The 23,250-nt window shown below is 39.8% G+C and overlaps 1 protein-coding gene across 1 annotated transcript in view; it reads left to right on the top strand.

Annotated features, from left to right (window-relative positions):
• The window catches only part of CRYBG3 (crystallin beta-gamma domain containing 3), a 61,117-nt gene that overhangs the window by 34,128 nt on the left and 3,739 nt on the right, over positions 1-23,250 (top strand). The window contains exons 5-21 of the mRNA XM_083498486.1: positions 672-719; positions 1,236-1,345; positions 3,057-3,201; positions 3,886-4,019; positions 5,975-6,089; positions 7,073-7,108; positions 8,091-8,224; positions 9,418-9,544; positions 10,768-10,910; positions 11,914-12,040; positions 12,762-12,794; positions 13,897-14,006; positions 14,455-14,581; positions 18,573-18,712; positions 19,856-19,979; positions 20,261-20,419; positions 21,671-21,830. Coding sequence (XP_083354612.1) covers positions 672-719; positions 1,236-1,345; positions 3,057-3,201; positions 3,886-4,019; positions 5,975-6,089; positions 7,073-7,108; positions 8,091-8,224; positions 9,418-9,544; positions 10,768-10,910; positions 11,914-12,040; positions 12,762-12,794; positions 13,897-14,006; positions 14,455-14,581; positions 18,573-18,712; positions 19,856-19,979; positions 20,261-20,419; positions 21,671-21,830 — 1,972 coding nt within the window. The remainder of the gene's footprint in view (positions 1-671; positions 720-1,235; positions 1,346-3,056; positions 3,202-3,885; positions 4,020-5,974; positions 6,090-7,072; positions 7,109-8,090; positions 8,225-9,417; positions 9,545-10,767; positions 10,911-11,913; positions 12,041-12,761; positions 12,795-13,896; positions 14,007-14,454; positions 14,582-18,572; positions 18,713-19,855; positions 19,980-20,260; positions 20,420-21,670; positions 21,831-23,250) is intronic.

The following is a 23,250-nucleotide window of genomic DNA, read 5'->3' as shown; positions in this document are numbered from 1 at the left end:
TAAATCTACTCTCTGGAGTCGATTGCACAGTTATGAATAGAACAAATGTAACAGAGTGCCTCTGATACCTATCCAGGAGGATACAGTGATCAATACAGTGGTACCTCTGGTTACGAACTTAATTTGTTCCAGAGGTCTGTTCTTAAGCTGAAACCATTCTTATCCTGAGGCGCACTTTCGCTAATGGCGCCTCCTGCTCACATCCTGGGGCAAAGTTCGCAACCAGGAGCAACTACTTCCAGGTTAGCGGAGCTCGTAACCCGAAGCTTGCATAACCAGAAGCGTTCGTAACCAGAGGTAACACTGTAGTATCAAAAGCCACTGAGAGTAAGAGCAACAGGGTCACACTCCCCCTGACCCTCTCTCAATAAACGTAATCCTTGAGTCAGCCAAGGGCGATTAACTTCTAAAACCAGGCCTGAGGCCAATTGACGTGGATCCAGATAATCAGTGTCATCTAGGACCACTTGCAGTTGCTCTGCCACTGTCCTCTGCACTACCTAACCCCGAAAAAGGGTATTTGTAACTGGCCAGTAGTTATTACCATTAGAGTCCCACAGCATTTGGAAGCCATGAGGATGGCTATCCCTACCTTAAAGGCATACTGCTTAAAATATCTATTGTTGGTTCATTATAGCACTTAAATAATTATTTCCTCATTTCACTTTCAGTGTCCTGTTGACAGGGAAGGACTCAAATGCAATCAAAGACCAGGAAAAGTGAGTGTGACCTTTTTACCGTATAAGCAAGTATGAGATATTGACTGTTTTGCCATGTACATTTGAGTGAAGCAGTGAAAAGTAGGTAGGTAGGTAGGTAGGTAGGTAGGTAGGTAGGTAGGTAGACAGGTAGGTAGACAGATTCTGCATTTTCCTTGGATGTAATTAAGATGATTGTCGGCTAGATTCTACTTTTCCCTTGAATGTAGTTGTTGGCTAGAGCAAACAACGAATAAAAACTTTGATTAGTTAATTTAATATGAAAAGTATGATCCAACTTTCACTGATTTTGCTCTATTTAAACCAGTGATAATATACTAGTGTAAATGATTTGTGGATGACCCGTTTGATTTGGTTTAGACTGCAGTCCTATATACTTTGAAGCAAGTCCCATGAAGTAAACATGACAAAGACCTTAAAGCCTTTATAAAACTAAACACAACAAGCAGAATATTTGTTATATATGGGAAACTGAATTTGCTAGTGTTTCCTTAACACCATCGCATGTCATTTCAGATGGTTATTTGTGATGTTCACGGCAACACAATTGAAATTTACCATGATGTGGTAGATGCTACAGCCTGGGTGTTTTCAAAAGAAGCACTGATCAGAGTTGTCAGAGGATGGTAAGGAACATGCACTTTATGGGTAAAGTGGCTGTTATTTATGTACCTGATTTTAGTGAAGATAAATCAGGTTCCCTAAGTATGCAAATGTTAACATATATTGTAGTTAATTGTCATCCTATGATGAAATTAATATTTTAATGAACACTTGCTGTTTTTCCATTGTTTGAATAATTACAGTTTTGTGGATTTGATAGAGAAATAAATAAAAATACAAATTTATCAGTTAAGGCAGGGATAGTCAATCTGTGGCCCTCCATATATTGTTGATTTCCAGCTCCCACACACCAGCCACGTGCCTATAGTCAGGGATAATGGGAGTTACAGTCTAGCAATATTTGGAGGGCCGCAGGTTTCTCTAATTTAAGGGAATGTTCAGTTTTGAATGCTCGGTTTTTGAAAAAAGGTTAATCTGAAATTTAAAAATATGTCTTATCTGAACTGTATAAAATACTGTTACATTTCTATTGCAAAGAAGAGAAAGTAAACAAGTGTATGCTAAGTTATAGAACATCATATTTGAAGCATGTGAATATATTCAGGAATTTTGAAAAAAAATAGTAGTGGGTTCATGTGCAGGAAAATGGTTTAAGGTACAGTGGACACTCGGTTGTGAACGTGATCTGTGTGGGAGGCACGTTCGCAACCCGCAGTGCCGAGTGTGCGCATGCGCGGGTCGCAATTTGGTGCTCATGCGCAAAGTGCGATTTAGTGCTTCTGCACATGCGCCAAAACCCAGAAGTAACCCGTTCTAGTACTTCCAGGTGCTCTGATGGTGTTTCCTGCTTGGCAGGGGGTTGGACTCGATGGCCCTTGTGGTCTATTCCAACTCTATGATTCTATGATTCTATGACTGTGTCTATTTATAGATGCCCACCCCTCATGATGACAAGCACTTTGCTAATGTATATTACCTGCAAACCATGTTATAAATAGTTTGTACCATCTCCAGAAGGATTTCTAATTGCACAAATTTCAGATGACAATTTATAAAGCTCAGTTTATAAAGTGGCCTCCGAGTCAGTAGTGGTTGGCAGGACTTTGCTCACCTACCTCCCCAACAGAGTGTTGCTGCTGGATCCTGAGAGGGGGAGAGGGGAGTCGCAGGGATGCAATGCAAGGTTCCTGCCAGTGCATCTACACCGCACAGAGCTTCCCCTGTCTCACCCTTCCCCCTCTCGGGAACTGGCAGACACACTCAGCGTTGGGGAGGCTGGTGAGCCACCCTGCTCTGCCTGTGCCACCCTGCTGACCACTGTTGCGCGCTCTCTCTCTCTCTCTCTCTCTCTCTCTCTCTCTCTCTCTCTGTGTGTGTGTGTGTGTGTGTGTTTCAGCAAGCAGTCATACCTTGGTTTTTGAACAGCTTAGTTATTGAACGTTTTGGCTCCCGAACACCGCAAACCCAGAAGTGACTGTTCCGGTTTGCAAACTATTTTTGGAAGTTGAATGTCTGGCGGGGTTTCTGCGGCTTCTGATTGGCTGCAGGAGCTTCCTGCAGCCAATCAGAAGCCAAGCTTTGGTTTCCGAACGTTTTGGAAGTCGAACGGGCTTCCCGAACGGATTCCGTTCGACTTCCAAGGTACAACTGTATATGGTAAAGAAATAGTACAATTTGTAACAAAATTAACCATGGCTTCTTACTCGTATTTGTGCTATGTTAGCTACCTCGTGGTAGCATGTTTACAGTGTTGTGTTTATTTTATTAATATAGCTGGATTATGTATGAGAAACCAGGATTCCTGGGTGATAAATATGTTCTAGAAGAAGGAGAGAAGATGCTGCATGATCTATTGAATCCTCACAGAGAAAAACATCAAAAGAACTTCAGAGTTGGTTCAATCAGACAAGTAGTGAAGGTGAGTGCTCATTGTGAGAAACAGATTCTACTGGCAATGACAGTAGAGTCCATTTCACTCCTCTCTGCTCCCGTCCACCACCATCTGTTAATTCATTTATTTTGGTTTAGGTCACATCCACACCATACGCTTATAGTCATGGCTTTCCACCAAAGAATACTGGGGAATGTAGTTTGTTTTAAGGAGGGTGAGAGTTGTTAGGAGACTCCCCACAGAGCAACAGGTCCCAGCACCCTTGACAAAAGTACAGTTCCCAGAATTCTTTGGGGGAAGCATGTTCTGAATGTATGGTGCAGATGGCATCCCTTTTAGAGAAGACCCAGAACTTCAGATACCTTTCTCAATCTTTCTTAATGCTGCACCTCAGACTTCCCTTTCCATATTGCCCATGTTAGGCATCTGCGAATGCAGTTGCTTTCATGAAAGTTTGTATTTTATAGTGCTTATTCTCATCACAGTCATATCCAACAGCTCTTTAAAAAATAACCTGGATGTAGCTCAGGGCACGGAAGCAGCAATGGTGCCCCACCATTGTCAGTACTCCTCTCTGCTGTGTACCATTCTTAACCTCCTGTTTGAAGCCCTTTTCATGGAACCATGTTTTATGGGATGTAAATAAATACAGTCAAGGGATGCACAGCTCATACAGTCATGTTTGTTTTTGTTATCTGATGTGTTCTGCAGGATTGCAGTGTTCCTGAGATTGAGCTTTACCCACAAGATAGCACAGATCATGCTCCTGTCTGCATCCAGAGTGCAGTTGCTAATTTAGAAGAACTGGAAGTCAAACCACATACTCTTTTTGTGAAAGCAGGAGTGTGAGTGCAGGTTCCATTATATATACATCAGTTTGTGAACCTATAAAAACATGTAAAATGTCAGCAATCAACAGTTGCTGGCTGTTTGTAAGGCGAAACGAATAAACAAAATAATGGGGTGTTTCAGAAAGCAGCAGTAATTTCCAATTTATAGCACAGGTTATTATTTTGCTTACATTCTCTAGGGGGGAAACCCCTCATAAATTTAGATTACATTTTAATTTAACAGGGGCTTGCACCCAAACAGGCATTGTCCTGTTTTTAAAATAACTGCTTTTCTAAAGACAATTTCTGTTGCCATCAGTGTAAAATAAACAGATTTGGCTTAAATTAATTCTGTTTGCTAAAATTTTCCTGTATTCAGTACAACTATGGCTGCACCAAATCTTCATATAGAATACAATGTGCCACAATATTCAACTAAGCACTCCAAAGTGTTCTTCCCATCAATTCTTTGCATTTGTTTTTTTTTAACCTAGTCATTGCCCCTCTTGACAGCTGCCACTGCATCATTTTTCTTTTAAAATGAACATTTTCTGGCAGGAATCACTTTTCCAGCACATATCCACATATCCAATTGGAATTAGCACCACTATTATTTTACAAAGTCAGTTCAGAATGAAGGCAATGGGTTTGGGGAAGGAGGAAGTGCTGCGGAAACGTTTGTCTCTATTGGCGGCCTGCCTCCAAATCACTGAAAGAGGGCATATTTGCAACTTTCAGCTCAGCCTTAAATACAACTGTCATGTTGTCTAAAGCCATTGCTTTCATTATTATTTTTAATATGCTATTTTGTAAATGCTATTGCTTTATTATTGTTACCGTTAAAAGTAGCACAAATAAAATCTGCCTTGGAATCTTTAGAAGGGGACAACTGGCCTTTGGATTTCGTCAAAATTCTCTGTTCTCTTTTTCAGGTATTTGAATTTCTGTGTCAGCACTTCAAGCCATAAAGTAGCCTAACTATACACAGAATCATGGGACTAATACAGTGGTACCTCGGTTTTCGAACGTAATCTGTTCAGGAAGACCATTCGAGTTCCGAAATGTTAAAAACCGAAAACTCAAAACGGAAGCCTCAAAACAGAAATCTTAATACAGAAAACTCAAAACAGAAGCTGCATTTCCTGTTTGACTTCCAAGGCGCATTTGAAAACCGAAGCATTTATTTCCAGGTTTTCAGCGTTCAAGTTCCGAAACTTTTGTCCATGGAAACGTTCGAATACAGAGGTACCACTGTATATTTCTAAATGGTCAACTATTTACAGCAATTATGCTGTTGAGTGGGTTCCACATGGAGAGGAGACAATTAAAAGGCAATATGATAGCCATCTTAAAATATATGAAGGGCTATCACATAAATGATGGAGGAGCTTTGTTTGTTTTCTGTTGCTGCAGAAGATCGAACCTGAAGCAATGGGTTCAACTAGTAAGAAAAATCATTCATACTAAGCAATTAGGATGGGAAATCCTGATGGTATGAGCAGTTTGACCACGGAAGAGACTGTTCCAGGAAGAGGTGGACTCTTCTTCATTAGAGGTTTTTAAGCAGAGGCTGGATGGGAACCCTTATGGGATTCTGTACTAGTGAACTTCCTGCATTGGAAGGGAGTTAGACTGGATGGCATTTAGAGCCCCTTCCAGCTCTCTCATTATGTAATTATTTTCTGGTGCTAGTAGTCAAAATAGAGCATTGGGCATTATCCAATGTTTTCAGGGGCAATATACCTCCTGAATACTGAATTAAGCAACAGGACGAGTGTTGTTTTCCTTCATGCTTTTCTTATGGGCTTCCCAGAGGCATCTGACTAGCCATTGCTGGAGACAGAATGCTGGGCTAGATAATTCTGCTGGATCAGATCAAAGGTTCATTTTTATTAATTAAACTGCACATGAATCAGCACAGTTGATTACTTTATTTGGGTTAATCAGCAACTTTCTCCTCACTCTAATAGATGGCTTGCCTATTCAGACATTAATTACAAAGGAGAGGTGATGGTTTTGGAAGAAAACCACAGCCCATGTGAAATTTCAGCAGCTGATGTAAAATCTCTTCATCCGTTGAAAATGGTGAGGCAGTAGAAGTTTTTCAACCGATTATACACCAATCCATCCTCTTCTGCAACAATTGTGCATCTAAATCAGAATCTATTCCGTGTCTGAGCACCCACATTGACTGAGATCAGCCAGGACACAGATCTGATTCAGTACACCATCTTCTGAGTCTTGAAATAAGCAAGAATTAGCCTTTTGGTTAATAATTCCTCTAGATTAGATTTGACATAAGGCATTTTGTTTGCCTGGTGCTCCTAAAATCAGAACTAGATGAGAATAGACTTATAAAGTATTTATTCAGATTAATCATTTTAAAATAAAATAAGATTCTAGTACCTAGAAGTTACTGCAAAGATCTGCACTATAAAGGATCATAATAGCCTATGTTTGCCTTTATTGGATGTGATGATAGGTGGAGTTGGATATAATCTGTTCTTAACATTCCCATTACGTTTCCAGAAATGAAATTGCTGTTGTATGAATGAAATTAGATACGTATAAAGTTGGTTTTGGATTCATAGAAATCTAACTCTTTATATGCCCTATGAACATTTTTGCCACTGTCAGCAGCCATCTCCCCTCAAAACCTGCCAAAGATAGGAGTCCCTTTTGCAGGAAGTAAAGATGTTCAGGCCATGTGAATATTGTCTTTCTTCATATCCGCGTGTTGAAGAATTCCTAATTCTTCTGGAACAATCAAGCACTCATAAACATGTTTCTTATTTTGGAATCAATATTTAGTGCCCTTTTAAAAGGCATGTTGATGATATCAACAGTGAGAGGAATAAAAAAGGTTTTATCCACTCTGAGCATGGAGAAGCTCTAATTAATATTCTTTTATTTGTTTCTTTATATAAAGGGATTATATACCATCCTTCAGCAAATTTTGAGGGCGATTTGCAATAGCACTTATTCATATTTGCATAGAACTAATGGAACTGAAACATGCATTTGGATTTTACATACCTGATCATTTGTTATTTTGTTTTACACTATAGGGTGGCCTGAAGGTTCAGATGCCTACGAACATTAAGGTAAGTATGGATCCTGGCAACAGTAAACTAATCTGTTTTTAAAGGCCTTCAAGATCATAGAATCCTAGAACTTAAGGGTTGTCACTTATGCCTAACTTTGCTATTCCCTTCTTAAAACTATGGGATTGAATCTAGAGGTGCCACCCCACAAATGGGAGAGCTTTTTCCATTCACAGATGTGACAGTGAGCTAGGCTCCCAGTTGAGAGAGGTTCAGGGAGATGATTTTTGGCATTTTCTTCCTTTCCCTCTGCAGTTCCTGCACCATCTCCCACCCGATTCTAGAGGGGCCCAAAATTTCATAAAGCACAGGAAGCAACCAAGGGGGGGGGGGTGACAAAAAGTGTATTCCTCCAAAATAAAAAAAATTCTTCCAGTAGCACCTTAAAGACCAACTAAGTTAGTTCTTGGTATGAGCTTTCGTGTGCATGCACACTTCTTCAGATACACTGAAACAGAACTTGCCAGATCCTTCTATATAGTGAGAAGGTGGGGAGGGGTATTACTCAGAACGGTGGTGGGAATGGGAGATTGGCAGATAGCTGAGATGAGCCTGTTGACGACTCTTAACGACTGCAATAGGTCTTACAGGAAAAGGCAAGGGGTGAGAAGGTGAAAAATGGCTTAGTCATGTATAATGAGATAAGAATCCATAATGTATTCCTCCAGTATGCACAAAATTCTGTTCTTGAGAACTCTGGATGAAAGCCACAGAGTTGTAACAGATCACTAACCATTCAGTTTGATCCCTGGCCCAGCTATTCATACACAAGTTAAACTCAGATTAATTCATGCCACTTCAGATCATTGTGTTCCATAACGGAACACATACAGAGCAGATGTGCCACAATTAAGGTACCTGGGGTGAAAAAAAGCATCAAATGATTGAAACTGGATAAGTAAGGATAATTTCATAGACTATACAGAACATAGACCTGGATCTGAAATGTATTTTAAAGGATCGACTATTTCATATTCTGCAGATGATAATATATGAGACCCCATACTTTGGAGGATGGCATAAGGAGCTTTCTGAAAATACTGATTGTTTTCCAAACCTTTTTGAAAATGCTGATGATTTCCAGGGAATTGGATCAATACGTGTCATTGGTGGAATGTAAGTACAATTTCATTTCCTTTTTAAAATTTCCTTGCAAAGGTTCTCTGTGGCCTACCTGAGGCTCAAAAGTCTCTCATCTGATCTGTTATTCTGCGAGCCTAGGAAATCCGAACTCACCCAGTTAACGCTGTGCCCTGAAACTCATCACAGTAAACATTAACAAATTCATTTTCCATTGAAATTGATGTCACCATCCAATTCTATTTACTTTGTCATGTGTGTCATTTTATTTAGAACATTTGGTGAACTATCTTTTAAAAAATTACAATCCAGATATGTTTACAACCATGTTTACATTAAAACTGTTTAACTTTATAAATAAGAATATGATTAAAACAGTGGATAATAAACCATTTGCTACCTCAACATGAGAAAACACTTGGGTAAATAAAAAATGTAGACTACCTCACTGGGGAGAGTGTTCCAGAGATGGATTACCACAGTTGAAAAAGCTCTTTCCACAATTATCATCTAACTCACTTCAGCTCAGAAAGCAGGGGAACCTCAAGAAGCATCTCTGAGGGGATTTTAGTGACAAGCCTTTAGGTCCTCAATAACCAAGTAATATAGTGCTATATAGGTAAGTACCAGCACTTTCAAATTGTGATTGGAAATGGATCAGTAGCCTCTGACCTGTCCACTGACAAACATTGAATCCCACCCTTAGTATTAGAAGTACAACATATGCCATTCATGAATGAATCGGAACAATCAATCTGGCATGTGATATTTATGTACAAAGTAGTAAGTATGGAATGGTAACGTAAATATGAAAAAATGCATCGAAAGGTTGGTATAAATTAATTGAATATTAGAATGTAAAACTTAGTATAAAATATAAGGAAAGTTGTTTTAGAAGTAACATAAGCAGAAATTGAGGGATGAAAACTGACATATTTCTTGTTATAATTATGATTTTCCTTTTCTTTTCACCTGGACACCGTCTGATATTCTTTAAACAGGAGCTTTTTGTTACATTATCCATTATGCATTAATACATGGATCATTTTGCATACCAATGTTATTTCTCAGAATTATTTTTTAAAAAAAGAAAAAGCTGAAGCCACTATATCTGTTGGAACATGGTATTTTGTATGGATGGATATCAAAGTTGAATACTTAATGACTGTTGATATAGTTGTAGCTCATTTAGAACTATTATACCGGTTTTTTCCTTGTGTGTTTTGCAGATGGGTTGCCTATGAGAAGGAACGATATAAAGGCCGGCAATACTTGTTAGAGGAAGGAGAATTTGAAGACTGGAGATCCTGGGGCGGAGTGAGCAGTGTCTTGCTGTCTTTCAGATTTTTGCAAGCTGTAAGTACTTCTTCTGGTCCTCAAGTCTATTTCCTTCTTCAACTCACCCCCTTTCATTGGCATTGAAGATGAAGCCATACAGATGAATACATGCAAATACATTATTTTTATAGTTGAATGGGCTTTTGTGCTCGAGAGGGTTGGTTGTGATAATTATAGTTATTTAAGTGATAATTATTTATTCTAGAGTAAATCTGTAGAAAATCTGTTTCCATTTAACAGTTCTGCAAGTATCTTAACTATAGATTTTTCTGAGACCCAACGGTCACTAAAATGATTTGGGGTGTAATTGTATTATTATATCTACTCCTCCAACATGAGAGAAAGCTCTAATGTAAGAGGGTTGTTTGTGTTCTACATAACTCTTTTGGAGACAGTTTGACATACCAATTATTCTTGCAAAGCATGAAAATAGACAAGTTCCTAGGCTGAACCTGACTCAGATGTTTGAGTTAAGCACCTGTGTGGCAGGGTTGTTGATAACAGTTCTTTTTCTGTAATGTTAAATGTGGCTGCAATCCCATCATCACTCATTTGGACCTAGATCCGTAACATCTAGTGTACAACTGGCAGGTAAGTAGCTCTGGAATGGTGCCATATTTTTTTTTTCTTTTCTAACCACAGTCTTGAAATTGTGACTGCTGAATTCAAGCAAAGAGAGAGGAGCCCCATGAATAATAAAGTTCATTGGTCTCTAGCAGGGCAGGGGCAAAATTGTTGTAGATATTCAAACACTCATCTTTCACATACTGTATAACTGATTTCATTTAAGAATGAGGCAAACTTGCAATCAGTTGCAGAACTTTTACATAAAGACTGTGCCAAAGAATGTTAGCGATGTCAAAGAAAAACCAAACACACAAGTTGTATGTTAAGAAACAGCACTGTTAACATTTCATTGCTCAGGAACAATAATTGCATTTACTACTATTTACTCTGATTAGGGAAAAACATGTTAGCTTTGGATAGGGCCATTGTAATGATGAACAGAAAGATATGGAGGTGGAACTTGTTCAAGGAAATTCCGCAGGTCAAGAGTTGTGTGGCAACTGTCCAGATAACCTGATGAAAGATTCTTTTTTCTTTCAAAACAAAGTCAGCTCTAAATGTATATGTAATATCTGAAGAATACTGCTGGTTCATTATTAAATAACAGATTTATGTTGTTTAAAGAAGGGGGAAAGAGGATATTGTATCTAATGCTCCCTAATTTGGAATTCCAGGACTTCATGGAGTCTGCAATAACGCTTTTTGAAACGGATGAGGAAAATGGCAAGTCGTTGGACATTGCCAATCAAGAAGTTCCTGATTTGGAAATGGCTGGATTTGGCTCACTCACAAAATCAGTTAATGTGAAGAGTGGAGCGTAAGTTCTGTTTCAAATCTTGGTGCAGTAAGAAATAATTACCGTATTTTTCGCTCTATAAGATGCATCCGACCATAAGACGCACCTAGTTTTAGAGGAGGAGAACAAGAAAAAAAATATTCTCTCCCTCTCTGCATAGCGCCCTGTTGCGAAGCGGCAGGAGAAATGGATCCCCTTCCGTTTCTCCTCCCGCTTCGCTGAAGGGGCACTGCGCAGAGTGGGAAAGCTGCACAGCGCCTCTCCAGCGAAGCGAAGCCAGGAGAGCAAGAGGGATTGGTGCACACCAATCCCTCTTGCTCTCCTGGCTTCAGCGAAAGCAACGCGAAGCCTCTGGAGCGCAGCGTTGCTTTCGCTGAAGCCATGGAGCCTGCATTCGCTCCATAAGACGCACACACATTTCCCCTTACTTTTTAGGAGGGGAAAAGTGCATCTTATAGAGCGAAAAATACGGTAACTTGCTTGCATTCCAAATCTTTCTTTTTTTCTCTTCATTTAGTTATCATTCTCTGCTTAACCTGTAAAGTTACTTGTAAGTGATATCAATGGCTACTAGCCACATCATCTATGTTTTGCCTCCACTGTATGCCAGTTACTGGGAGAATGTTGCTATGCTCAGGTCCTGCTTTCAGGCTTCCCTTATCTGACTGGCCACTGTGAAAACAGGATGCTGAACTACATGGGCCGCTGGCCTGATCCAACAGACTCTTCTTCTTGTGATATATGACTGCAAATAGAAAGAACTTTTTGGCTTCACCCATAATTATAATTGGCTAATAGAAATGATGTCTTTTCCTGTGGCTTTATAGGCTAACTGGGAAATCTGTCTAGTGTCAGATAACATTGAATCACAACACATACATTTTAAATGCTTGTTTTAAATTTATATTTGATGAACAAACGAGGAATGGACAATTCTTTTAGAGCAGTATATGAATTACTAGTATATCTGAGTAGCTGTCTCATGAATTTGAGCCTCAGAAATTCTCTTGTTTGTTACATCTAGGTGGGTAGCCTATCAGCAGAAGCACTTCTGTGGAGAACAATACATATTGGAGAAAGGAAAATATAAAAGTTTTTTTGACTGGGGAGGTTCTAGTGAAACTATTATGTCAATTCGTCCAATTAAGTTGGTGAGTTATCACATTTGGTTGGAAATGGTGTATCATTCGCTAAAAATACTTTATTGTAATAATCCATAAACCAATGAGACAAATATTTTAAAGCTCTCGTATAACAATGTAATAGTGAATTCCATTTACCACACACAGAACTCACACTTCTTGTGGTTTTGAAATTTATTTACAATTTTCCTATCATACTTTGATTTTTGTTGTTGTTGCAAGTCGTTCTGAGGTGGAATCAAATTTAAGTAGTGTCAAGATGTGCTGTCATGAGGATATTTTAAAGAGAATAATAAATAGTTTGTTTGGGCCAAAGGTCTTAATAAAAATTATGTTTCCTTCCCCCCAAAAGTGTGCAGTCGATCCATAAGTTGTGTTTGGGGGGGGGGATTCAGTGTGCATACTCAGCGGCAAAGGCATATAAAGCCAACCTTGTGGTAAAATCTTCTGCCAATGACTTATAGAAAATCCGTATTTTATTGGACACACACAGTTTGAATAAGAAGCTTTCCCAAGTTCCTGCAGCTTATCTCCTTACAGAGGAGGAAATCAGAACAGAATATGCCATGTACATATTAAGCGTATCTATGAATCCCATTTCATTTTTGCTAAGTATGCAAGTAGAAAATGAAGTTGAGCCTCCACGATGAATCAACAGTTTCTCAATAATATACTCATATACTCAATGATATACTCATATTTCTATTTTATATATTTATGCTTTTTATAGGAGCCACTAGGAAACCATGAACCCAAACACTGGGTAAGTTCTTGTGAAATCACAATTATTAGCACCATTAATTTTGTGGGATATTGGGGTTAGATCAAGATTTACCCTTTTGTGAATGGAAGTTGCCCTCTGGAGGAAGCAGGTGTGGCTTTGAAGCCCCCCAACACCACCTCCCGTGTATTCTGGGATAGTTCCCCTCCCACTGAGAGCAGCTTTTCAGTAGTTAAGCTAAATAGACTGTTTCAAAGGAAGGAAACTCTTATTTAACTATTACACACACACACGCGCACACACACACACACAAATAGTGAGTTAAAACTAAACATGAATGGTAATTCCTAATATAAAACTAATCCTGAGTTTATTTTTGCAAGCAATTTCCTCTTTCTTCTTTTTACTGGCGACAACTCAACTATTGTCCACTATTTTTTAAATCGCTGGGAAAGCACAACCAGCTGGTTGATTTTCCAGTTTCTCTTGCTCTTTTGCCCCTAAGGATTGGTGCCAAGGTTTTTTTGTTATTTTTTGCATCCTTACCAAGTTAAGCAAGTTACATGCTTACATCCAAAACTGCTGTGTTGTCTTGCTCTCTAGCAAGCTTACATAATGTTTTTCAGTTGTACTAATGAGTCCATTCTCAGTTGACTAGCATTTCCTAGTCTACCCTACTGGAGCACATCCTGTGATGGAAGCTTACCACATTTTGTCAACTTCCAGGCTTAACTGGATGGTGTATACTTTTGCTGCCCATTAGGCAGTGTACTAGAAAACTTCACTTTCTACCAAAATCTTGATTTAGGCTGCTTAACCTTAATTGCATTTAATTGGGAAAAATTATATTGCATACTGCGCAGCTGTATTCCATAAATACGAACATTGCTAATAGTTTTCATACAGGCAACTGTTGTATCAACAAGTACATACTTGTTATCAGCAATCTTAGCAGAAATATCAGATCAGTTACAAATCAGTCATAATGCTATAGGGAAAATAACATGTTTTAAGTACAACTTTTTCTTTTTAAAACTTCAGAATGATAAAACACTGCTTCTCTGTGACAACTACTTATCGTAATATATACATTTGTTTTCTAGTTTATACATTTATGTGTTGAAAAAATATTTTTTTTTAATAGCTTAAAGCTTTCAGCGGCACACATTTCAAGGGATCGTGTATAGATGTTACAAGAGAAGTTGCTGGTTTTGCATCATTCACACCTTGTTCTTTTAAGGTTCTTCGGGGATGGTGAGTTGATCTATTCACAATTTTTAAAGCAGCTTGGAAAACAATTTCAATCTATTTACACCTTAAAAGTGAGAGAATTTTCAAGGCAGTTTACAAAAAATATATGATAATGCTCTAATTATAATATTTGCTTATAAACTGTCTTGAAAATTATCTCTCTTTTAAGCTGTTAACTTTTCAGTAAGGGCATTATATAGTTGCTAAAGCTTACAGTCGGATTTGTGCCATGCTTAGAAATAGGCCCCTAATTTCATGACTGCTAGTATCAAACTTATGTTGTATGCATTTATTTTCTGTTTATATACCACCAAACTTTTGTGTTTAGTTGTAAGTCCCTAGAATGAAATCAGTGCATGTTGACAGATTTTTCTTCTGTTGATACTTTATTTGGAGAAAAACATAATAACCTATTACGACAGCTGACCTTTTCTTGGATTTATCCTTCTAGTTGGTTACTGCATTACCAGGGGGAAACTGCTGAGGATCAGTGTGTGCTGGAAGAAGACCTCTACCCTGACCTTACTTCCTGTGGTTGTCCAGCAGCTGCAGTCAAGTCCCTTAAGCCTCTTGAATATGTAAGATCTGTATTTAAAAGGTCTGTTTCATAGCCAGCCATGCTCCTGGGAAGCCTATTAAATTCTCTCTAATTCATATTCAGGGAAAATAGCATCTTGCAGAGAAACTGAAGAGTGCATATGCACACAGATATTAGAGAGAAAACTTACTGAATAGTACTTTGTTTGGCGCGGTGGCAAGGGGATACTTTTTTAAGGGCAAAGACTAGTGCACAGGTGGGCATTGTTTGTGGTGAGTCCTACCAGGCCTCCTGCATTGTGCTCACAATGGTCCTGTCCCAGTTTCATGTCTCTGTCAGAAGAAAGTGGTAATATGGGTAATTGACAGGGGTTCCCCCTTTAATTTTAATTACATGCCTACTGCATGTTCAGGTAGCTCAGTTGTCCTTCATTTGGAGCAGTAGCAGCAGTGCAGACAGGAAGCAACCATCTAATGAAATATTTGTTTGGATTTAAACAAATGATCTCCAACCTATAATTTGTGCCAGTGTAATTTGTGGAAAGGTTGCCAGGTCTCCCCCCCCCCCCCATTTCTGACAGAAAAAAAGTTCTACAGCCTACCAAGCAATCCATAATAGCAAGAACAGGATTAGCATATGATACAGCAATAGCTACACTGGTGTGGTGCTGCAAGATTCTTGTGACTGACACCATAATCCTAATTTATGTCTAATCAGTCAATCCTACTGAATTCAGTGGGGCTTACTCTTCAGTCATTGGGGTTAGGAGTGCAGCCTTGCTTAATGGGAAAATGATGTGTTAATTGGTGACAAATGCAAAGTGGGTAGCAGCAAATATATACCAGGTTTATTATTTCCCTGCCATAATCACAGGCAATGATATATGTTACCTGACTCAAGCAGTTTCTAAACCTTCTGGTTAGGGCATAACTGAAGTTTTTACAGGTTAAGTTGCCCGTAGTATGTATAAATTGCCTCAAGTAGACTAACTTTAGTACCAAATGTATTGCTAATCTTAATAGCTCTTTGTTGCACTAAGAACAAACTGGGAAACCAGTCCCCTTTGTGTTCAGCATTGTACTAGATTAGTTTTACTGTCCCTGAGTGTTAAAAAAATTTTTTTGAAATAGCTTTATAGCTTTCACCAATGAATAGGCTAATTCTTCTCATCTTATCGCCTGCCTATTCATGATTGTCCCTTCTCTTTGAGAGAGAGGAGGAGGAGGAGGAGAATGATAACATTTAAAGAATCAGTCTCTCATTTGGTCCATTCCTTCTGTGCTTCTGGTGTGCAACTATATTCTTTTGGCTGTTTTGCAATGTCATTTGGCCCTTATTAAATTCATACTGCTAGAATCCAGCTAATTTGAAATTCGTTGAAATTTGTTAAAATTTTAAGAGAGACTAGCATTGTTAAACCATTGTGTTGTGTCCTCAAGGGACTCTGTGGCAGGAAATTATGACCTCTGTACAAGGAGGAACTTCCCCTGGTTTCATTTACAAACAACATGCAGTTTAGCAGTATCATGCACTTGCTATTCTAGAAAGCTGCTTTTAGTAACAATGTTAGATGTTGATCTGAGCACTCAAGAATGCAGTAATGGGTGGACATTATTTACTTCTGTGCACAATTGTTTTGAGCCTGTATTTCATACATTGCTTATTTTTGTGTTGTGCTTGTTTTTAATTGCCAAAATGGCTTCTTTGCACGTGTCTACTGCAAAAGTACTTCATTTTTGCTAGAGAAAACAAAAATGGTTCTTAAGCATCTTAGTCCATGCCTAGTTCAGCTGAAGTATTTTAGGCAATTAGGTATCCTCCAATGTAACTGGAATGTAGTTTACATTTTTTATGGCATTGCTGACTTGGAAGACATTTTAAGAATACAGTGAATGGTACCTTGGAAGTTGAACAGAATCCATTCCAGAAGTCCGTTCAACTTCCAAAATGTTCAGAAACCAAGACATGGCTTCCAATCAGAAGCCACGTCGGATGTTCAGGTTCCAAAGAATGTTCTAAAACTGGAACAATCACTTCCGGTTTTCGATTGTTCGAGAGCCAGAACTTTTGACTCCCAAGGCATTTGAAAACCAAGGTACGACTGTAATGTTGCTCATCCCATATGAAGAGTCCAGTTGGAGCAGTCCGAAGGCTTCTCTAGTACAGCATCCTATTCCCACAGTGGCCAAGAGAAGCCCATAACCAGGGCATAAGTCCAATAGCCCTCTCCCATTCATGAGCCCTAGCAACTAGTATTCAGAAGTATACTTTGCCCATCCCTGATGGCTGTTTGTTTATTTTATGAAGTGCTGATTAATTGATTATGCTTATAGTACAACCAGCTTTTATTTGGTTTGTGTTGCCAACAGAATCGAAGGTCACTTCACTTTTTTTGGTTGTTTTAGTTGGATTTTTATTTTATTTTAAATCTGACTAGGATTGAAAGTAAACACAAAATGATATAACAAAAGATATGTGATATTACATATTCATAATTACTAGAAGCTGCCACATTAACAACTGTTGATACAGCTCTGGCAATTTCTCAGTCCTTAATATAGTTGCACTGGGGAAAAATAAAAGCGATACTTTGAGGAAGACTGTATGGTCCAACTCTATAATTCTTTGATTCTATGAAAGTCTGTCATGTAGGTCAGAGTTAAATAGAATGTTATCTGTGGAACTGTCACCTGAGCAGAAAATAATGGCCAGCGCTGCTCTTGTGCCTTTGGCAGAAGTGTAATGAGCAGGGATTAGCAGAAGCTTTTCATGGGATAGAAATGATTGCTGTTGTTGTTTAGTCGTTTAGTTGTGTCCGACTCTTTGGGACCCCATGGACCAGAGCACGCCAGGCACTCCTGTCTTCCACTGCCTCCCGCAGTTTGGTCAGACTCATGTTGGTAGCTTCAAGAACACTATCCAACCATCTCGTCATCTGTCATCCCCTTCTCCTTGTGCCCTCCATCTTTCCCAACATCAGAGTCTTTTCCAGGGAGTCTTCTCTTCTCATGAGGTGGCCAAAGTATTGGAGCCTCAGCTTCAGAATCTGTCCTTCGAGTGAGCACTCAGGGCTGGTACCTCCTAATGAGTGCTAATCAATTAGGAGTTGAAAGTGCAGAAACAATGGCCAGTTTAAAAATTGCCAACCCTAATTGTTTGGCAATTCCACTCATGATGTTCAGTGGGGGTTCCTCCTAGGTAGGTGTGCCTAGGACTGTTCCACAATCTCTGTTGTCGCTGACAATGTTGTTATTCATCCAAGTTTACCAACAATTTTGAAAACTGTTCTGATCCTCTAGGCCAGGCTTCCTCAACCTCAGCCCTCCAGCTGTTTTTGGCCTACAACTCCCATGATCCCTAGCTAGCAGGACCAGTGGTCAGGGATGATGGGAATTCTAGTCTCAAAACATCTGGAGGGCCAAAGTTGAGGAGGCCTTCTCTAGGCTGTGCCATTGTTTGGCTATCTTCTACTTTCAGATTTTTCAAATCCTTTTTCTCTGCTAGCCTTAAAATGATCTAGCAATCATGGACACAGTTTGAATAAGTTGAAGATGTTCATGTTTTGAGCTCTAGTGGGGGTTCAGGGCTCTGCCACTATGGAATTCCTGTGTTCATGTAAACCATGGGGTGGGTGGAAGCTACCGCTGGCAATAGACAGCATATTTCCCCCCCAACCCCCCCAACCCCCGTGTTTCAGAGGCCAGGGAAGGGATAGAACTGGGCTTCTCAGCTGTACTAGTCTGGACCTGGCATAGCAGAAAGGTGGTTTCCCCACCTGCCCCCTCCCCCACCTTAGGCCCTGGCCCTCATGAGTTGTGGGGCCCCAAATGCAGTTGTTCTGCCACTCTATTAAGCCTCGCTGCTGGCTTCTAACAGTTTGCAATGTTCCTTAACTTGATTTGTTCAGAAGCCAAATGTGCTGTCCCTGGAGGGATTTGTCACCTTGCAAGTAGAGACACTAGCGAAATGGGGAACTACCTTCACAGCGACATTTGCTGTGCAGATGTTACCAGCTTTTCTCTTTTCTGTAGGTTTTTGCCGAGCCTTTGATCAGCCTTTTCACTTTGGAGAATTGCGAAGGCAGAGAGCTGCACTTGCAAGAAGCAGTCGGTTCAATTCTGAATAAGGATCTTCATTTTCTTACCCAGTCTGTGTGGGTGAAAAGTGGACTGTAAGTATCACTTTATTCTACAGAGTAGAAGTCCTAACATTGTACAAGCAGGATGACACTGTTGAGCGTCATCTAGTATTTCCATAAGAAGGAACTGCATGGAATACTGTATTAATCCAAGTGCTTTTTGGGGATATACACACACAGTAAATGTGCATATATGTATACTTCAAGTAGTGAAATGTTTAGTCTTGCGGCACTTTATTTTGTAATGGCAGAAGTGAAGATCAGAGGAATTATTTGCTAACATGTTTCAAGCAGGACAGAACAAGCAAAAAATGGAAGAATAAATGGCTGTCTTAGATAAAAGCATTTAACTTGCAAAACAGGAAACACACAGCCAGCCTTCTTTTAGAATAGGTAGAGGAGGAGAAAAATGAAAACCTGCTATATAATAAATTTCAGGTTTCCAACAACTATGATGCAATGTCTGTTGTAAAAGAAACGCCGCTCTTTAAACAACATAAGGCAATATTCTACCTTGAAAATACCCTTAGAGGTTACAAGTATAGGCTACAATGCCACATTACTCATCCAAGGTATTTTTAAATGATGGAAAGGGGGAGTGTTCCATGAAGAAGAAAGCAAAAGTCTGCTGAGCATATGCTAGGCTGAAACAACTAAGAGATTTTCACTTAGAATTCTGGGGGGATATTTTTTAGGATTGAATTAGAACTGAAATTAAAGTTGATTTGAATTTCTTCTGCCCATTCCCTTTTCCTTCCCCTATGATAGGGAGACATGTTAGAAAGATCTCTGGAGAAATGCCAACTTCCTGCCCAGAGCTGTTAAAATAACCAGAATCCTATCTGAATGGGAGGGTGATACTCCTTTGTGAACATCTGATGTGGTAGTTTGGTCTCTGTTTCATTATAGTCAAAGTTGGCAAAGGCTGTTTGCTGTCTTTCCTCACATAGGCTAATCAGATGTTTGGGTCCAGTCTTGTACATGTCTATTTGGAAGTAGGTTTCGCTAAGATATGCATAGTATTGAAGCCTTAATGGCTTACAACTCAACATCTAGTATAATGTGATCATGCAAAGCATGAGTATATTTTCAGTTAAAAACACTTTACTGCATATTTTTGTCTAGTTGAAATTTTACCGCACTAACATAGTTAATTCACATTCTGTTTTGAACTAGATGGATAGCATATGAAGGATGCAGTTTCTTAGGGAAGCAACTTCTCCTTGAACCCAGCAAGATTTCGAACTGGACTCAGTTTAGTGGCTGGAAAGTAATTGGCTCCCTTCGTCCTGTAAAGCAGGTACCAGTTACAAAGTCTGTTTCTTCTCGCAGAATACATGCATCTTTTTAAAATGTTGATCCTACATTCGGCAAAGGTAGGTTCTTCTCTGCTGAATGGAACCTAAACCATGTCCAATTCTAGTATTCATTTAGTTGTGGAAGTACATTACCATTTTTATGCATGCGGTATGCAAACAGAGGTTGTATGTTTACATCAGAAGGAAAAATGTATTTGTGCAGATTTATAAGAGACACATACCTGTCCCTGAAGTGTGTGGTAATTATTCTTTTCTGTTTCAGCCAGCAGCATACTTCAGAATAAAGAACCGATCCCTAGACAAATACCTGACAGTTGCTGGGAATCTAATGGACGCAAGAGCTGCATCCTTATGTCTTTCCCCATTAAATGGCAAGACTACTCAGATCTGGCGCTACTGTTCTGGACTTCTCAAGTCCAAGGTACTTTGCTAGCAGCTGAAATGGCAATGTCATCATCCTCCATTTTGTCTGTTTATAAAGCCCGGCCATTTCTTCTTCTGTGCAAGTAGGGTCCAGGGCAATGCAATGGGCAGTGGAAACACTTTAGGTGCTTAGGAAAGCTAGCTAACCCTTCCTGCCTTTTCCCTCTCACAAGTCCATAGCTTGCTTCTTCAACAGCCCAGGTTCCAAATTCAAGTTTCCATTGCATCCACAAATTAATGTTTCTAATTGATATGAATAAGGCTTTGAAACTGCAAACTTTTCAGGGTGAAATGAGGTAATGTATTTTAAAAGCAAACAGCACACTGTGTCACAAAAATAAGGGTTGGCTTTTTTTAATAGCAGCCTTCATGGGAGAACAATTATTTTGACTTCTGTATCGTTTTCAAGTTCAAATGCATTAATGCTCTGCATGTGATACATTTCCTTGCATGAATGTCTCCCTGGGAGAAGAACCTCTCTAAAAGGTTACTTTAGTGTGTGTTTTATCATTGGAGTGTGCTAATTTGTACCAGACTTCTCAGACCACCTTTATCATGCATCTGTAAAAAACAAAACTGAGTAAGGATAACCATGCCTTCTAGCAAGCACACTACTAAAGATGCAATTGCTACATTTTGCTTTATGGTTAGGCCAAACCTGCCGTAATCCCCTCCTTTTTTAAAAGTTTCCTTCTTGGCAATTGTCCTCAGTTACGTATGTTGAATTTGATAGCACTGAGATCACTGTCTCCGTTTGTTCAACGCTTAGAATCTGCTCCAGGTCCTGGGCACCATTTAATTCCAATTGCCTCAATACAACTAGTCACAGATAGACCTGTGTCTGTAGAACAGGGATGGGGAACCAAATGATTTCCAGATGTTGCTGGAGACCCATGTTCCTCTGCCCCAGTCAACATGATGGGCGTTAGGAGTCCAGCAACATCTGGAGGACCACAGGTTCCCAACCCCTGCTATAGAGCATACGCATGCCTAACAATGAACTTTGGCCTGTTGCACCAGTCCTTTTTTACTCTTCATACCGTGCTTTAAACTGTCTAGTAAGAACAGTGATACCCTGTACTCAGTGAATCAGTTGTTTATTTTGGTGGTATGATGGATCCAGCCTTCTTGTTGCTGGAGACTATATTCCTGCTACTGTACTTTTCTGTAGGGCATATCTCCGTTAGAAAGATGTCAATATTAGAGCCCACCAAGGCAATGAACAAATTCTTTTCCCCAATTTATCTAGGTTAATGATGCTTGCCTTGATGTCATTGGAGGCAGAGATGTTCCTGGAGCTAAAGTCTCATTGTGGGTAGAGCATGGGAAGGCAAGACAGAAGTGGCTGCTCAACCAAGATGGGACCATCAGCTCATACCTCAGTGACCAACTGGTTCTCGATATCAAAGGTAGACTTTAGCTATTGTTTTATATGCCCCTTTAACTTGGTACAAAAATACAAGTCTTCACACAATTGTCTCCTCACTCCCCTTTTAAACTAGATTTAGGTCATGTCAAGCTTACCCTGAATAATTGTCAAGCTTACCTGGAATAACTTAGAAAGTGCACATAGTGAGCTCTTCTGCACACTGAGGTCACGAATGCATAGCAATATCCTTAGATCTTTTCGCAACTGAAGTCAAAAGGCTTCATCGTCAAAACCATATTGGATACTCAAATCATTAAAATCATGCCTCCTAGGAAGTATTTCACCAGAAGTAATTGCTTCATTTAGCTTTAAGCTTAGTAATGCTCGAAGTTCCTTGGTCCGCTTTCTGAATAGGCTGGCCCTTGTCAGTATCAGACTTGATTGTCCAAATGATGTTTATAATTGTCCGACTTAAGAGCAGGGTAGAACTATGCAATAAAAGTATTTGTAGGGGATCATGACAAAAATCCAAAGAGGTGAAAGCACTTCAAATTAAAGGGTATGTGCCAGAGATAGTGACACCATGTATAGGTGTTTATCCACTGATGCTAGAAGCCTATAAGCCAGAACAAGCAAGCTGTAGTGCTTGGTTATAAAGGAAAGCATAGTGGAACCAGTGGCACACTATCTCTGGGAACAAACGCTGTAGGAAAGCCAGGGGAGGGTTAACTGGAGGTGGTGTCACTGTGAAAATAAGATGCTGGGCTAGATTAGATGAGCCTTTGGTCTGATCCAGCAGGACTCTTTGTTTTTTGTCTTGCCAGTAACAATGGAATCTAAAAGAATATTACTTTACTATGCTAGCAGCAGCAGCTGCAGTTTCCATAAGCATGCAGTGAAACCAATTCAAAGATTCATGTATTTATAAACAATGATAAAACACACTAATTTCTTTGTGTATCCAAGATTGAATTTGGATAATCCATTTAGCTACAATGATCATATTTTGCTTAGCTTTTGGGGGGCGGGGGGGAATACTCTGCAGTGCTGCCTTATAGAGCCCTCCAGCTGTTTGGGAACTACAACTCCCATCATCCCTAGCTAACAGGACCAGGGGTCAGGGATGATGGGAATTGTAGTCCCAAAACAGCAGGAGGTAAAGTTTGGCCATCCCTGTTATAAAGTATGCCATTTCTGCCTGACTTTGAGGTTAAATTTTTCATGTCTGTCCATAGGCGCCGACTCCATGGGGCTTGAGGGGGCTCGAGCCCCCTCAAAAAAATTTTGGGGGGGGCTCAGCCCCCCCAATAATCTCGGGCGGGCGCCCTTCCAGCAGAGCGCCGCCGCCGTCCCCCGCCTCCTCCCCACCTGCTCCTTCGCCAGCCAGCCAGCCAGCCAGCCGCGCGCCCTAATCGGAGAGCCCCGGCCGGAAATCCCGCGAGAACAGGGGAATCCCGACT

This window comes from Podarcis liolepis (genome assembly GCF_965112155.1).
Source record: "Podarcis liolepis genome assembly, chromosome: 4".
NCBI classification, from domain to species: domain Eukaryota; kingdom Metazoa; phylum Chordata; class Lepidosauria; order Squamata; family Lacertidae; genus Podarcis; species Podarcis liolepis.
Note: the sequence above shows the minus strand (reverse complement) of the source record. Positions and strands in the feature narration are given on the sequence as shown.